Here is a 14,112-nt window from a genome sequence, read left to right on the forward strand (position 1 = left end):
TAAAAAGTAATTTTTTTTTACCTTTGCTGTCTGATCTTAGTTTTCTAATCGGTTGGTCACAGGCTTTTTTTTCCACCTTTCCTTTCTTGTTTTTTTGCCAATTCCTTTTACAGGGTCTTTTTTTCTATTTCTTTTCTCTCCATCTGTCTTCCCTCAAACACACAATCAGGTTCTCATTCTCACACGCTATCTCACACATTCTCACACACACAGGCTCACTCACATGCAATCTCACACATCCACAGCTCTCACTCTCACATGCCTCTCTCTCATACATACATACATACTGTCTCTCTCGTGCACATGCTGTCTCACTCTCACACACACAGGCTCTCTCACTCCTACATGCTCTCTTGCTCAAGCACAGGCTCTCACTGGCACATGCTGTCCCTCTGCACGGGTTGCCGAAGGATGGGCTCTTCAGAGGCCCTGATCTTCCCTGGCCGTGACATGGGATCTGCAGCGGCCCTGCTATCGGGTTTCCTCCTCTTCTCGGGCTGCCGTGACGTGGGATCCGCAGCGGCCCTGCTATCGGGTTTCCTCCTCTTCTCGGGCCGTCGCGACGTGGGATCCGCAACGGCCCATTAATGCTGCTCTTCTTCTCTACGCAGCAGATGCTCCTCCTCCTTCCTGCCCATGCGGCTCCGGCAACGTTTTTCTTCCAGGGCTGCACAGGCAGGAAGGAGGAGGAGTGAACGTGACCCTTTTCTTCGGGCCGAGTTGATGTAAGCTCCACCACTGCCCGCCGATCTTCCTGCTATAGTTCCCTGCTTCCGCCGGCCCTGTGGACCGGGCGACACACCTCCACACTACAGGCGACACACTAATGTGTCCCGACACACACTTTGGAAAGCTCTGCTCTACTCTGATATCACATACTGTCATCAGTCTAGAAAGACCACTGATTCAATCTAGTAAGCGGTCCAGGCACAACCGTGTGTGTATACTGTGCTTTTGCAGGGTGGTATATCCGGGGGGGGGGGGGGGGGGGAGGCAGGCTGGCAGCAGCAGGTGAATCTGTGGGGCTACCGGCAGAGCCTATCCTGCCAGTGGCCAAAGAAGGAGATTGGCCATAGGTAGAGCTCAAAATGATGACTGCTAAAAATGAGTAGCCCATTTTTCCTTTGATTTGCGTGCATGTGCAGGTACCTGGCATAACTTTGAGCGCAAGTGTGCATGGCTTCGATTCCCCCTCCCCCCAAGCAGGAAGGCTGGTGGGCCATGGTGGAGTTCATTTCACAATGGCCTGATGACAACAGGAAGCCTGTGTGGCCCTGGTGGATTTCCACCAGGGCAACATGAGAACAGGAGGCCCTGGTGGGATGAGGTCCACCATGGCCCAATGACAACAGATGCCATATGTTTATGTGTGTGTCACACATAGGCCCTTACAAGCATGCACACATAATGTATCTGTGAAGGAAATGGAGCCTGTTTATGTGAGAGAGAGAGAGAGAGAGAGAGTGTGAATGTATGAGTTATTGTGAGTGTGGTGAGAGGGAAGATAAAATTTATGCGGCCCTACCTTCCTCAATCCACAAGAATCTCAGGTTGACTGGAAATCAAAAGATCCCAGGTATGGAGAGTAGGAGATTTTTAAATCCTTATTAGTTTTAATTATTGGGTGTAATTTGTTTCTGCTCTTTGAAATATTTAATTTTTTGGGGGAAATAGAACATTTTTTAATTATGTTGAAATATTTTAAAATATTTTTTTGGTGTTTGGGAAATTTTGATATTCTACTTATTAAGTGGATTGCAATATTTATTCTTTTTATGAATAAGATTTTACTATTATGATTGTTATGATTGATGTTTTCTATTTCTTGATTTTATTTTTAATGTTTTATGAAGAATGGTAATATTCCTGTTTTTCCATTGTTGCTCCGCATGTAAAAGGCTGGCTTGTGGGTTCCAGTTCAGTTCTTCTCAGCACATTGTGTTTATACTTTCTGATCTCATTATTCTTTATTTAGTGAGGGTCTGTTTGTGTTCTGCATGTGACCAAGGTGAGGTATTTTGCTGGCATATAATTTCTGTATAGGAATCTCTACCAGTCTAGTTTCCTAATAAAAGTTTATTGGTGTTCTAGGGCCTGGTGTAATATATGCAGTGTTGCTTTTTCATAGATAAGATTGCTAGTTTTATTTTAATATGGGAGATTTACTATATTGTAATGGTAATTCTGTTTATTCATGGGCTAAGACCACACCCAACACATATTACAAAATGTCTAATTCCATAGGAGCTCCAAGTGTCTTTTTTGCAGAGTTTCTGGTTGGCACCACAGCAGTGCATGTAAATAGAACATATATGTTGTAAGTGATATTTTTGCCTCAGAAGATTGTATTTTTGAATGTTACTTTTCATGTAAAAAATGTTCTAAATGCATAATTTAATTATGTGTATCTGTAAAGGGTGAGGGAGTGTGCGTGTGAGGCTGTAAATTTTGTCTAGGGAACCTAATACCTTTCCCTATCCATGGGTTACAGGGGGGGGAGCTCCATATGGCAATAAAGATTGTCAGAGGGAGCTGGGCTTTATTTGAATGGCCTGGGAGAGAGACTGACGGAATGGGGAGATGGGGGGGGGGGACACACAGTAATTGTAAGCTAGCACTGACCCTGCTAGTAAGGAGCATATTTGGCACTGCCTTACAAAAATATATTTTCAAAAGTATGGCATAATGAAAGTAGTTTATTTTGGGCAGAACATGTTTCCCCTTTGCATGATGTTTCCCTCATCATCTGATTTCTCACCCTGGATGGCATACCTGTGGCACAGGAAACCCACACTCACCCAAAGAGCTGGAGGAAAGTCTCTTCCAAGATGCATCCTCAATACTGCTCCTTGGCTAAAAGCGGATGCCATGGTACAGGCAGCCATGTTTTATCCCCACATCTCTATGGTTGCCTGAGTCCAAATGGCACCATTGGATAGCAGACTCAAACGAGCGCACAGCACAATGGTCAAAGCCATGGGGCTGGCACAATTAAGTCATTTTTGCTGTTGTTTCCTAATTTAAAACATGTTTAAAAAGAACAGTAGTCAGCTTGTTTAGTGGTTCTTGTGCTTTCTGCACAGATCTCTCTCCCCTTTTACTCAGCTCCTCGGTCTCACCACCCTTTTCATCATGCTTATGAATGCTCAGTCCCTATCCAAGAAAACTGTTATACTGTCTGATCTACTAGATGACCATAAGCCAGACATATGTGCCGCCACTGAAACCTGGCTCAAGGACTCTGATATTGTCCTCCTCAGTCAGCTCCCTTCTGACACCTATGACTTTTTCTCCATCCCAAGACTGAAGAAACGAGGCGGTGGTCTCCTCCTCGCTGCTAAAAAGCACATGAATCTCAAACCTGTAAAAATCATCACACCACACAAATTAGAGATTGGGCTATTCAAATCTCAGAATCTCCAGGTCTGCCTAGTATATGCCCCCCCTAGCATTCTCAAACACAACCCCTCCCCCCTTATAGAGTTTATCTCCAACAACATCAACAGCGATGCCCCTGCCATTATTCTGGGGGATTTCAACCTCCATGTTGATGCCACCCCCCGCTCCACCTCATGTGAAGCCATCCTCAGCACACTCAAAGCCATCGGCTTTACCCAAGTTATCACCTCCCCCATGCACAAAGCAGGGCACACCCTGGACCTCCTCTTTGTCAACTCCAGCATTAGCCTACCCTCGAAACCACACTGTACCCCTGTCCCATGGTCCGATCACGCTATTGTCAAATCCTCCATCTCTATAAAGATACCCAAACCATCCAAATCCCCCTCCACCACATCTTTTGCCTACAGAAAATCCTGCCCCAGTGAGGACCTCACTTCAGCCTTTGCCAGCTCTTCTCTGAAACTCAACTGCTCAACTCCAAACACAGCCCTAGTCTCTTGGAGCCACATCACCTTAGATATCGCAAACAAACTGTGCCCTATCACCACACATAAAACTAAACTATCTGCAAAAAAACAAAACCCATGGTACTCCCCAGACCTCAAACTAATGAAACATGAGCTCAGGCAGAAAGAACGCACATGGCGTAAAGACCCATCCCTGTAAAAAGCATCCATATTCAAATCCTCACTACATCTCTACAGGCTAGCTACCCTTAAAGCCAAAAGAGACTACTACGCCCTAAGAATCCACGATTACAAATATAACCCCAAGCCCTCTTTACCTATGTTTCTTCCCTTACCAAACACACATCCTCCCCCATTCCTGACAGCGAAGCCAGCAGCAAATGTGAAGAACTGGGACGCTACTTTCATGACAAAATCGCAACCATCCTTCTCCGATTTCCCTCTACTCCCTCCTCGCTCCCAGCTGCTACAGGCACTGACCCACCCTCGTCCTCCTTTAACGACCTTGAACTCGTTTCATCCACTGAAATCACATCTGTCCTCAAAAAGATGAAACCTGCGACTCTTCCATCAGACACTATCCCCACCAAAGCCCTCCTCACCATACCTGACATCATTTCCAAACCCATTGCAGATGTTATCAATTGCTCCCTCTCTTCAGGCATTGTCCCTGATCCACTCAAGCATGCTGTGGTCAAACCACTGCTCAAAAAACCTGCACTTGACCCCAAGGACCCTGCCAACTTTCACCCTATCTCCAATCTCCCTTTCATCTAAAAAATCATGGAGAAGGTCGTCAACTCGCAAGTTACAGAATTCCTTGAAACTCACAACCTTCTCCACCCCTCTCAATTTGGCTTCCGTAAACACCTCAACACTGAGACCCTCTTACTTTCCTTGACTGACTACTTACTCAGGGGAATGGATCAAGGTCACAGCTACCTTCTTGCTCTACTGGACATTTCAGCAGCTTTTGACACCATAAATCACACCCACCTCCTTGCCCGCCTAACCGACATTGGCCTTTCCGGCACAGCCCTTAAGTGGTTCTCATCCTACCTCGACAATAGGAAATTCACCGTGAAAATAGGCAATGCTGAGTCCTCCCACTACGCCCTCGCCCAAGGAGTCCTCCAAGGCTCCTCCCTCTCTTCTACCCTCTTTAACATTTACCTCACCCCCTTGTGCAAACTCTTATCAGAACTTGGCCTCAAATTCTTTCTCTACGCTGATGATGTGCAAATCATCATACCCATTCAAGGCTCCCTATCTGACACCCTTGAATCCTGGGGAAACCATCTCACTGCCATCAACTCCTTACTTACCAACCTCCACCTTGCTCTAAACACTGCCAAAACTGAACTCCTCCTCATATCCCATCACCCCCCTACTAATCCCGCACTCTCAAATGACTCTGCTATCAAGATTCCTCATGCACAGCCCTGCGCAAGGAACCTGGGGGTCCTAATCGACCAACAACTGAACTTAAAAAAACATATCAGTGCCATACTTAAAGAGGGTTTCTTCAAACTTAAAGTCTTAAAAAACCAGAAACCTCTCCTTCACGCTAGTGACTTCCGCACTGTCGTCCAGGCTACACTGGCATCCAAGATGGATTACTGTAACTCCCTCTTTCCTGGCCTACCCTACTCCTCCTTAAAGCCCCTCCAAATGCTACAGAACACTGTAGCCAGAACCCTCTCCAACGCTCACAAATACGACCATATTTCCCCTATACTGAAGGACCTACACTGGCTCCCTATTCCCTCCCGCATCCTCTTTAAATCCCTAACCATTATACATAAAGCCTTATATTCCCATCACTCCAACTGGCTGGCAGTTCCCCTCCAATTTGCCTGCTCGAATTGACCGACAAGGACCACTAACAAAGGGTCCCTCCATGTGCCATCCCTAAAGAAAGCACACCTCACAGCTACAAGGGATCGGGCGCTCTCCATTGCTGGACCTATGCACTGGAACTCACTCCCAACCCACCTCAGACTTGAACCTTGCATCACCAAATTCAGAGCCCAACTCAAAACCTGGCTATTCAAACAAGCCTTTCCCCAACACCCTTGATGAATATTGAATTGTGATGGATCATGACCTGAATTTGACTATGACCTTGTTCTTATGACATTATAGTTCACTTGTTGTTTGTTCCTATGCTTCTCTGCTCTCCTTATGGTTTTTTTGTACCCTTACCCTTCCCCTGTTACTTGTAACTTCTGTTGCTTTTGTTCCATGTAAACCGAGGTGATGTTTTGACTAACATCGGTATAGAAGACTTTAAAATAAATAAATAAATAAATAAATAAATAAATAAATAAATTTAAAGAATTCTATTACCGATATATATATATTTTTTTATTAATAATTGCTTTGGATTAGGCTCAATCTGATACCCTAAAGTTTAGAAACAAAGACCTATTTTGAATTCCATAAGTCTGGATCCTAAAATGTTTTTTCACCAAGACAGTGAGCACCTGAACAATTAAGGTCAACTGGCATTATTATTACATGCTTGTCCCCTCTTTCTGCATATTAGCATATTACATTCTAATGCAATTTAAAATCTAGCGTGATTAAGATGATTGCATTACTTTGTAGTGGACATTAGAACTGCAAAAATATTAGTAACCTAAATGCTGAAAGAGCAATGCACTGACTGGGCACGTGCAGACTCTCTCAGGCTCTTGTATTTAAAGGGCAGCTGGTACTACTGCTTTCTGCCTGAGCTGTGGATGCACGCTGACATCCCCAGCTTAGCTGAAAAGCCCTGAACTGAAGCTCACACAGTTCCACAACAATCAGAATTTAGCAAGAAAACTGAACTGATTGCTCCTGTTCCTCTTTTTTTCCTGGCATACTCTTGTGTTTCTTACTAGTTTCATTGATTTTTTTTTTTTATTATTATTAAGCATGAATGATCAGTCCATTCAAAGAGGCATCTCTTGCCCTCCTCGGGACATCAACTGTACAAAGATCCTGGAATCAATGAATGCTTGGAATGACTCGGAAGCAAATGCATACAGACTAGTGGACCTGCCACCCATTCCCCCAACGGTGCGTTCCAAATTGCAATAATTCTTGTTAGAAAGGTGCAGTATATTTTGATTTGTTATGTATATGTTACCTTTGTGATGTTTATCTCTGTGTACCTAGATATCTCACATTGGTCCTTTTAAAACAAATAAGTTAGAAAAAAAAACAAACCTCCAAAAAAGTATTATTTCCTATGCTTCTGTAAATACTTTGGAAGCTTCTAATAGTTTAGAGATAGAAAGTTTAATTTGTTGTAATTATTCCATCTTTAGTATTCATTTTTTATGCTGCACCATCAGTGTAAACCATAGAACAGAATGCAAAGCACTTCTGACCTAAAAGTTTACATTTAAATTTGAGCATGGAGGGATGAGGGATTAAGTGACTTGCTGAAGGTGAATGAATGATATGAACCCGGATTGCCAGGCTTGTAGTTATGCAATAGTCCACATTTAACTGACTTACACAATGACTTTGGAAACCAGTTTTTAACTAGAAAATGAGCTGCTTTCACATCCAGCATGGGATGTACATAAAATTGATTTGAACATGGTGTCAAATGCATTGCAAAGAAAGTTAAATGAGAACCTCACTGATTGTACAATGATACACTTTCATCCCATATTTTTATTTTCTTTGCTATTGAATGCACTGTTTGCTATGTGGCTTTTGTATTTTTCTTTGCAATGGACTTTGTGAAGTAGGATAATTCTTGGTGTGTTTTACATTAGAATATAAAATGCAACAGTAATCCATATAAAAACTTTCTATTTGTTTTCTTCAGATGCTTTTATAGTTGCTCAAATGATAGAATTAAAGGAAGCTCCTTTAACATAAAAGTTGGTATTGCTGGTATTTGCATTGGAAACAAGAGAGCAGAAGTTGCTTACATTCCAATTATAGCGCTCCTGCACATCCCTGCTTGAGAACCAAGTATATCCAGAAACTCGAAAGTCAGATGATTAAGAAAGAGCAGCAAGCTTGGAAGTCAGATGGTACTCATTACCAAAGAAAATGTTGCTACTGACACATGTAACATAGTAACATAATTGGTGGTTAGACTGAAAACCGATCAGAAAAAGTTCATGGATTTCAACCTTCTCCCTGCTATCATATTAAGAAGATGTTTCATTGTGTTAAAAGAGAGTTTTGTTTTCCAAACCATTGAACTAAGTGTTTTGACCTCATCTAGTACAAATGGTCTAGGGATTAGTCTATATAAAATTGAGACTGTTTGACTGCTCATGCATGACTCTTCTGTAGCTTGTAGGTCATATCTCATCTGTTTTTAAAACAAAGGTTACTGCAGAGGGAAAATGTGAGAAACTCAGTCAAGGCTTATATCAGGGTAAGGCAGCTTGGTCCTTCAAGAGAGACAAACCGTTCTGTTTTGTTTAGGCTAAACAAATTTGCAAATGAACCTGTTTCATAGACCAAATGTCTGTAAATACATCTGATGAACATTCATGTCGGATATCTTGAAAACCAGATCGGTTTGGAGCCCTTGAGGACTGAAGGTTACCTAACACTAACTTATGTCAACCATACACCATTCAAACTGATTCATATATTCATCAATTTTTTTGTACTATTTCTCAAACAAAAAATAAGCCTGATGAGCATTTATATGAAATCCTTAAGTTTTAGTACATGGTCTATGGAATTTATTTCCTTGGCCGTGCTTTTCCTTTCTGGTTTTTTTAAATTAAAGAGGTGCAAATAAAATATTTCAAGAGATATTAAAAGCGTACAGCTTTGACAGTTTTCTGAAAATACTCTTTATTATAAAAATATGTTTCTGTTCTTTAATAAGCTTTACTGCTAATCTACATGTCCCTTTAATTTTTAAAGGAACTCCTTCTGGAGCTGTAATATCTTTTATTTATCTTTAGAACATGTTTTGAGTTGAGCACATCAGTAATTACTCAGCTAAGAAAGAACACAAACTGAGCTTTCTATTGTTCCCACCCTGAGTAACTCCACCAGCGATAAGACATTGAATATGACAATCGATAAAACCTGCAAGGCGCCGCTCTTCTGTCCATTTTTCTAATCTTGTTGCAGTACTTGAGAGCCTAGTTAATCTGCAGCTTTACCCTCACTTCCCTACAGTTATGGATTCTCTGTGCTCAACCCCATACATGAATTTCCAAATTGTTTTTGCCTTCACCACTTCCCTTGGAAGACTGTTTCATCTACCCACCACCTTTTCTGTGAGCAAGCATTTCCGTAACTTACTCCCAAGTCTATCCCTCTTTCAGCCCCCAACCACTTTTGACTAGAAATTCCCTTCCCTCTGGTTTCTCTTAAGACCAAATTAAGTCACAGTATCGCTTTCAGCAGCACCTGAGCTATGAGCTCAGGATGGCCCTTTCTCGGTTGTTTGGAATATTATGTTGGCCGTTTGTACACTATGGAGGGTAACACCCTGCCACCCAATTCCATTAGGGACATGATGAAGTAACGATATTGCCAAAAAAAAAAAAATTCCTGCTAAAAAATAAATGAGTAATTATAATAATAATTCCCTTCCTCCTGCTCCACATATTATTATACATAGAAAATAGGGATGTGAATCGTGTCCTCGATCGTCTTAACGATCGATTTCGGCTGGGAGGGGGAGGGAATCGTATTGTTGCCGTTTGGGGGGGTAAAATATCGTGAAAAATCGTGAAAAATCGTGAAAAATCTAAAAATCTAAAAATCGCAAAACCGGCACATTAAAACCCCCTAAAACCCACCCCCGACCCTTTAAATTAAATCCCCCACCCTCCCGAACCCCCCCCAAATGACTTAAATAACCTGCGGGTCCAGCGGTGGTCCGGAACGGCAGCGGTCCGGAACGGGCGCCGGAACCCTCGCTGAACGACCTCCTGCAGTCGATCTCCTGGAGGTCCAGCGGGGGTCAGGGAGCGATTTCCCGCCGCGAATCGTTTTCGTACGGAAAATGGCGCCGGCACATTAAAACCCCCTAAAACCCACCCCCGACCCTTTAAATTAAATCCCCCACCCTCCCGAACCCCCCCCCAAATAACTTAAATAACCTGCGGGTCCAGCGGCGGTCCGGAACGGCAGCGAGGGTTCCGGCGCCTCGCTGAACGACCTCCTGCAGTCGATCTCCTGACCCCCACGAGACTTGCCAAAAGTCCAGCGGGGGTCCGGAAGGACCTCCTGCCGTCCAATCGTGTTCGTCTATGGCCGCCGCCATTTTTCGCCGCCATTTTGGAAAATGGCGCCAGCTGAAGACAACAAGATTGAGGAGCAGGAGCCCGTTCCGGACCGCTGCCGTTCCGGACCGCTGCTGGACCCGCAGGTTATTTAACTCATTTGGGGGGGGTTCGGGAGGGTGGGGGATTTAATTTAAAGGGTCGGGGGTGGGTTTTAAGGGGTTTTAGTGTGCCGGCTCACGATTCTAACGATTTATAACGATAAATTGTTAGAATCTCTATTGTATTGTGTTCCATAACGGTTTAAGACGATATTAAAATTATCGGACGATAATTTTAATCGTCCTAAAACGATTCACATCCCTAATAGAAAACATAGAAAACATAGAAATGACGGCAGAAGAAGACCAAACGGCCCATCCAGTCTGCCCAGCAAGCTACGCACTTTATCCATTTTTTTCCCTTTTTCTCTCTCCCACCTGTTACTATTGGCTTCCAGTACCCTCCAGCCCTAATTCCCCTCCACCCCACCACAAATTTAGAGAGCAGCGCCGTATCTGCATCCAAGTGACATCCAGCTCAATTAGGGGTAGCGACCGCTGTAACAAGCAGGCCACCCCCTTGCCCCATACTCTTACCCACACCTGTTTTTATTTTTTTGTTTGTTTTTTTATTTATTTATTTTTTTTGGAGATAGCAGCCCTCCATCCTTCCGCTCCGTGAAGGTGGAACACTAACTACTGGCCACTGGCATCCCGCTCTGTGAATGCCTCTGTGGCTACTGCCGCTCCGTGCAGTGTTTTGCTGCCTCCACTTTATTCATGCCCTCTAGACTTGTTGGATCCACGGTGTTTATCCCACGCCCCTTTGAAGTCGTTCACAGTTTTAGACTTCACCACTTCCTCCGGAAGGGCATTCCAGGCATCCACCACCCTTTCCGTGATTGTTACATTACTCATGGGAGAATTCTGTGCACAAAAATTTAGAATTCTACAAAATTCTGCATACTTTATATTGGTCAAAATAACACAGTATAAATCACAGTCTTTGAGTAATTAATTTAAAATATAATGCAGAAAAGTTATTACTCAAAGAGGCAGAGTTTAAGTATTTTGAGCAGAATTCCCCTAAAAGTACACTGTAAGAGTGTCCCTTCTACCTCTGACCCCACTCCCCAGCCAAACCCCTTTCACTCTGCCCTCACAAGTCCCAACTGCTCCCTTCTCCACTGTCTCTCCTGTTTCCCTGCAGGCTCAACCCCTTCTATTCTATCTTTATTCCCCAGCCCTCCAATCCCAGAGTATGACCCCTTTCTCATGCAGCCCCTCACACAGGCTCCCTCCGTCCTTCTTGCAAACACACACACTCTCTCTCTTGCACACATACATCTCCTCACTGAGGCTTCTTCTTTCTCTCGCACACACATATACTCGCCACCCCCAGGCTCCCTCTCTCTCCTGCATGTGCACACACACTCACACAGGCTCCCCCCCTCTCTCTTGCACATACACACACATGAACACCCTCTCACAGGCTTCCTCTTTTCTCTCTCTCACACACATACACACCTTCACACAGGTTCCAGTTCTCTCTTTCCCATACACACCAACCATCACAGAGGCTACTTCTCTCTCTAATACACACAACTCTCCCTGCACATAGACTCCCCCCCCCCCCCTCACACACAAACATGCACCCTTCCTCACACATACATATAGACTCACCCAATCCTTTTCTCACACATTCAGGCTTCTAATCTCCCACTCACATACACACTCCAGCACACAGGCTCGCTCTCTCTGGCACACACACACTCACTCTCACACCACAGTGCCACACTTCCTCTCTTCCTCACAGGCTTTCCCGCTTCTTTTGTCTTCTTCAGCTGCAAATGGGATGGGCTCTGCTCATCCCCCGCCAGCCGCCCTGCTTATCTGCCGCAAGCAAAATGGGCTCTGCTTGCAGCCCACTGGACCTTGTTGCTCCTTGGTCACAAGTCGGATGTGCTTCACTCACAGTCTGCTGGATTTCTCCAAATTCTATGCAAAAAAAAAGCAAATTCTGTGCAGGAGGATCATTCTGCACAAATTCTGCACTGTGCAGTAGCACAGAACACCCCCAGGAGTAATTTTTTTTTTTTAACCCAACAGTTTCCTCTTGTTCCTTTTGGGTTTCCAGTTTAAATGCTACCGGCTCTTATGGGGCTTCAATACTATGAATCTTCATTTACAACTCCCCAGGGATATTTCCTCTCTATTTATATCCCAACTTAGCCCAGTGACAGGCCACTAACTGAGGCTCCCTCGAAAGCTTGGCTAATGTGGGTGATGCAGTTGAGTGATGGCTAAGACTCCTTCCTCCAGGCACTGTAAATTCTGCCTCCATAGCGTCCCCAGGGAGCAGAGTCCAGGCCTGGGAATCAGGCTCAGAGCCCCACATGACACTGTGCAGCACTTGCACTCTAGGCCACCCCATCAGAAGATAATTTTAACAAGGTGCTCCAGGGATTCCTCTTCAGAATATCAGTGAAAGTCAAGTTTAAAATGGCAGTACTGAATAACTCAATTTGGTTTTTTTTTTTTTCAATTGCCCATCAGTTTGAACCAAATCATTGACACCTTCCTTACTGGTAGCAAATATATGTAAATATGCCCTATTGGTCCTGTTCCTTTCCCACACCTATAGCTGTGGGATTCTCTCTTATACCATCTCTCTAGTGGAGTGCTAGCACTGGCAAAACTGTGATCCTACTGAGGAATTATGACAAAATTATAAAACAGTAGAAAACCCAAATCCAATGAATTGAGGCTGCCGGGCAACAGGAAGCAGGACTGGTACAGGCACAATGGGCCAATCCTCTGTGGGGGATAATGGAAGGGAGAACGTTGAGGAAAAAGGTTGGGAGGCAGGAAGAAGAAAAAAAAGATGAAAAATAAATGAAAAGGAGGGAGACAGCAGGGACAGTAAAAGAAAGCAGAGGAGAGGGCTCAGGAGGGAATTTTTAGATAAGAGTTGAAGTATGATGGCGAGCAGGTTGGGTTCTGGGGGTGGAGAGAGAGGTGCATGGAAAAGTTGTAGGAGGGAAGCTGGGGAGGTCACTGGAGGAAGCACAGTCCTTGGAGGGAAAGGTCAGAGAACAAGGTGATAGGAAAAGATCAGAAGGGCAAAAAAGTAAAGTATAAGGAGAGGAGTCTAGGAAGGGTGAAAGGTGGAAGAAAGAAAAAATAATCATGGAAGAAGAGAGACAAGCAGACTAAAAGACAGAGTCAGAGGGAGACGAAGATGCCAGGGTGGGCAGTGTGTGTCTATGAATCCTGTAGAAATAAAATCAAGGCAAAAAGTTCTTGTAAACTTTGCTAATCAGCAGAAGGCGACACAAATAGAATTTCCCCAATGACTTCCAAAAAACAAGGTCCTGAATATTTTGTTTTGCCACTTCTTTTCATGATGGGGCTACAAGGAGGTTTAATTAGAAGCAATAGGATAATTGCTTATGATCAATCCTTCCTTCAAACATGCCGTCTGCTCAAAATGTGGGAACATAGTCAGTTACCATGCAGTTCACTCTATTATTTGAAAGCAGGAAGAATGCTATTTTTTAAAATGGGTGACTAAACTTTCTCATAGCCCTTCTTGAAGCTGAGACAATGCAGGCAGGGTTTATGTATGAAAGTTGACATGTATTCATGTTTGTATCATTCTGCCTAGTTTCAGAAAATATAGGGGGCAATTTTCAAAGAGCTCGTATAACAGCAAAGTGCACAGGTACTATTACTGTGCATACTTGCAGCTGAATTTTAAAAGGAAACTCTCTGGGTAGCTTCTCTTTGAAAATTAGCTAGCATGAACAATATGTGCTAAGAACACCCCCTATACTGTGCCTGCTTTTTGTGTGAGCGGCCAAGGAAAGACTAAAATAGCGCATATAGGGCCAGATTTTAAAAGCACTACACGCATAAATCCAGAGGATTTAAGTGTGTGTGTGTGTGTGTGGGGGGGGATGTTACGTGCGCCGGGCCAATTAAAAAAAG

At 43.8% G+C, this 14,112-nt stretch overlaps 1 protein-coding gene across 1 annotated transcript in view; it reads left to right on the forward strand.

The window, feature by feature from the left end:
• The first annotated feature begins 6,791 nt into the window (after positions 1-6,791).
• The window catches only part of OPN4 (opsin 4), a 172,865-nt gene continuing 165,544 nt past the window's right edge, over positions 6,792-14,112 (forward strand). Inside the window, exon 1 of the mRNA XM_029610695.1 lies at positions 6,792-6,935. Within this exon, the coding sequence (XP_029466555.1) occupies positions 6,792-6,935 (144 nt within the window). The remainder of the gene's footprint in view (positions 6,936-14,112) is intronic.

The sequence above is a fragment of the Rhinatrema bivittatum genome, chromosome 7 (genome assembly GCF_901001135.1).
Source record: "Rhinatrema bivittatum chromosome 7, aRhiBiv1.1, whole genome shotgun sequence".
NCBI lineage: Eukaryota > Metazoa > Chordata > Amphibia > Gymnophiona > Rhinatrematidae > Rhinatrema > Rhinatrema bivittatum.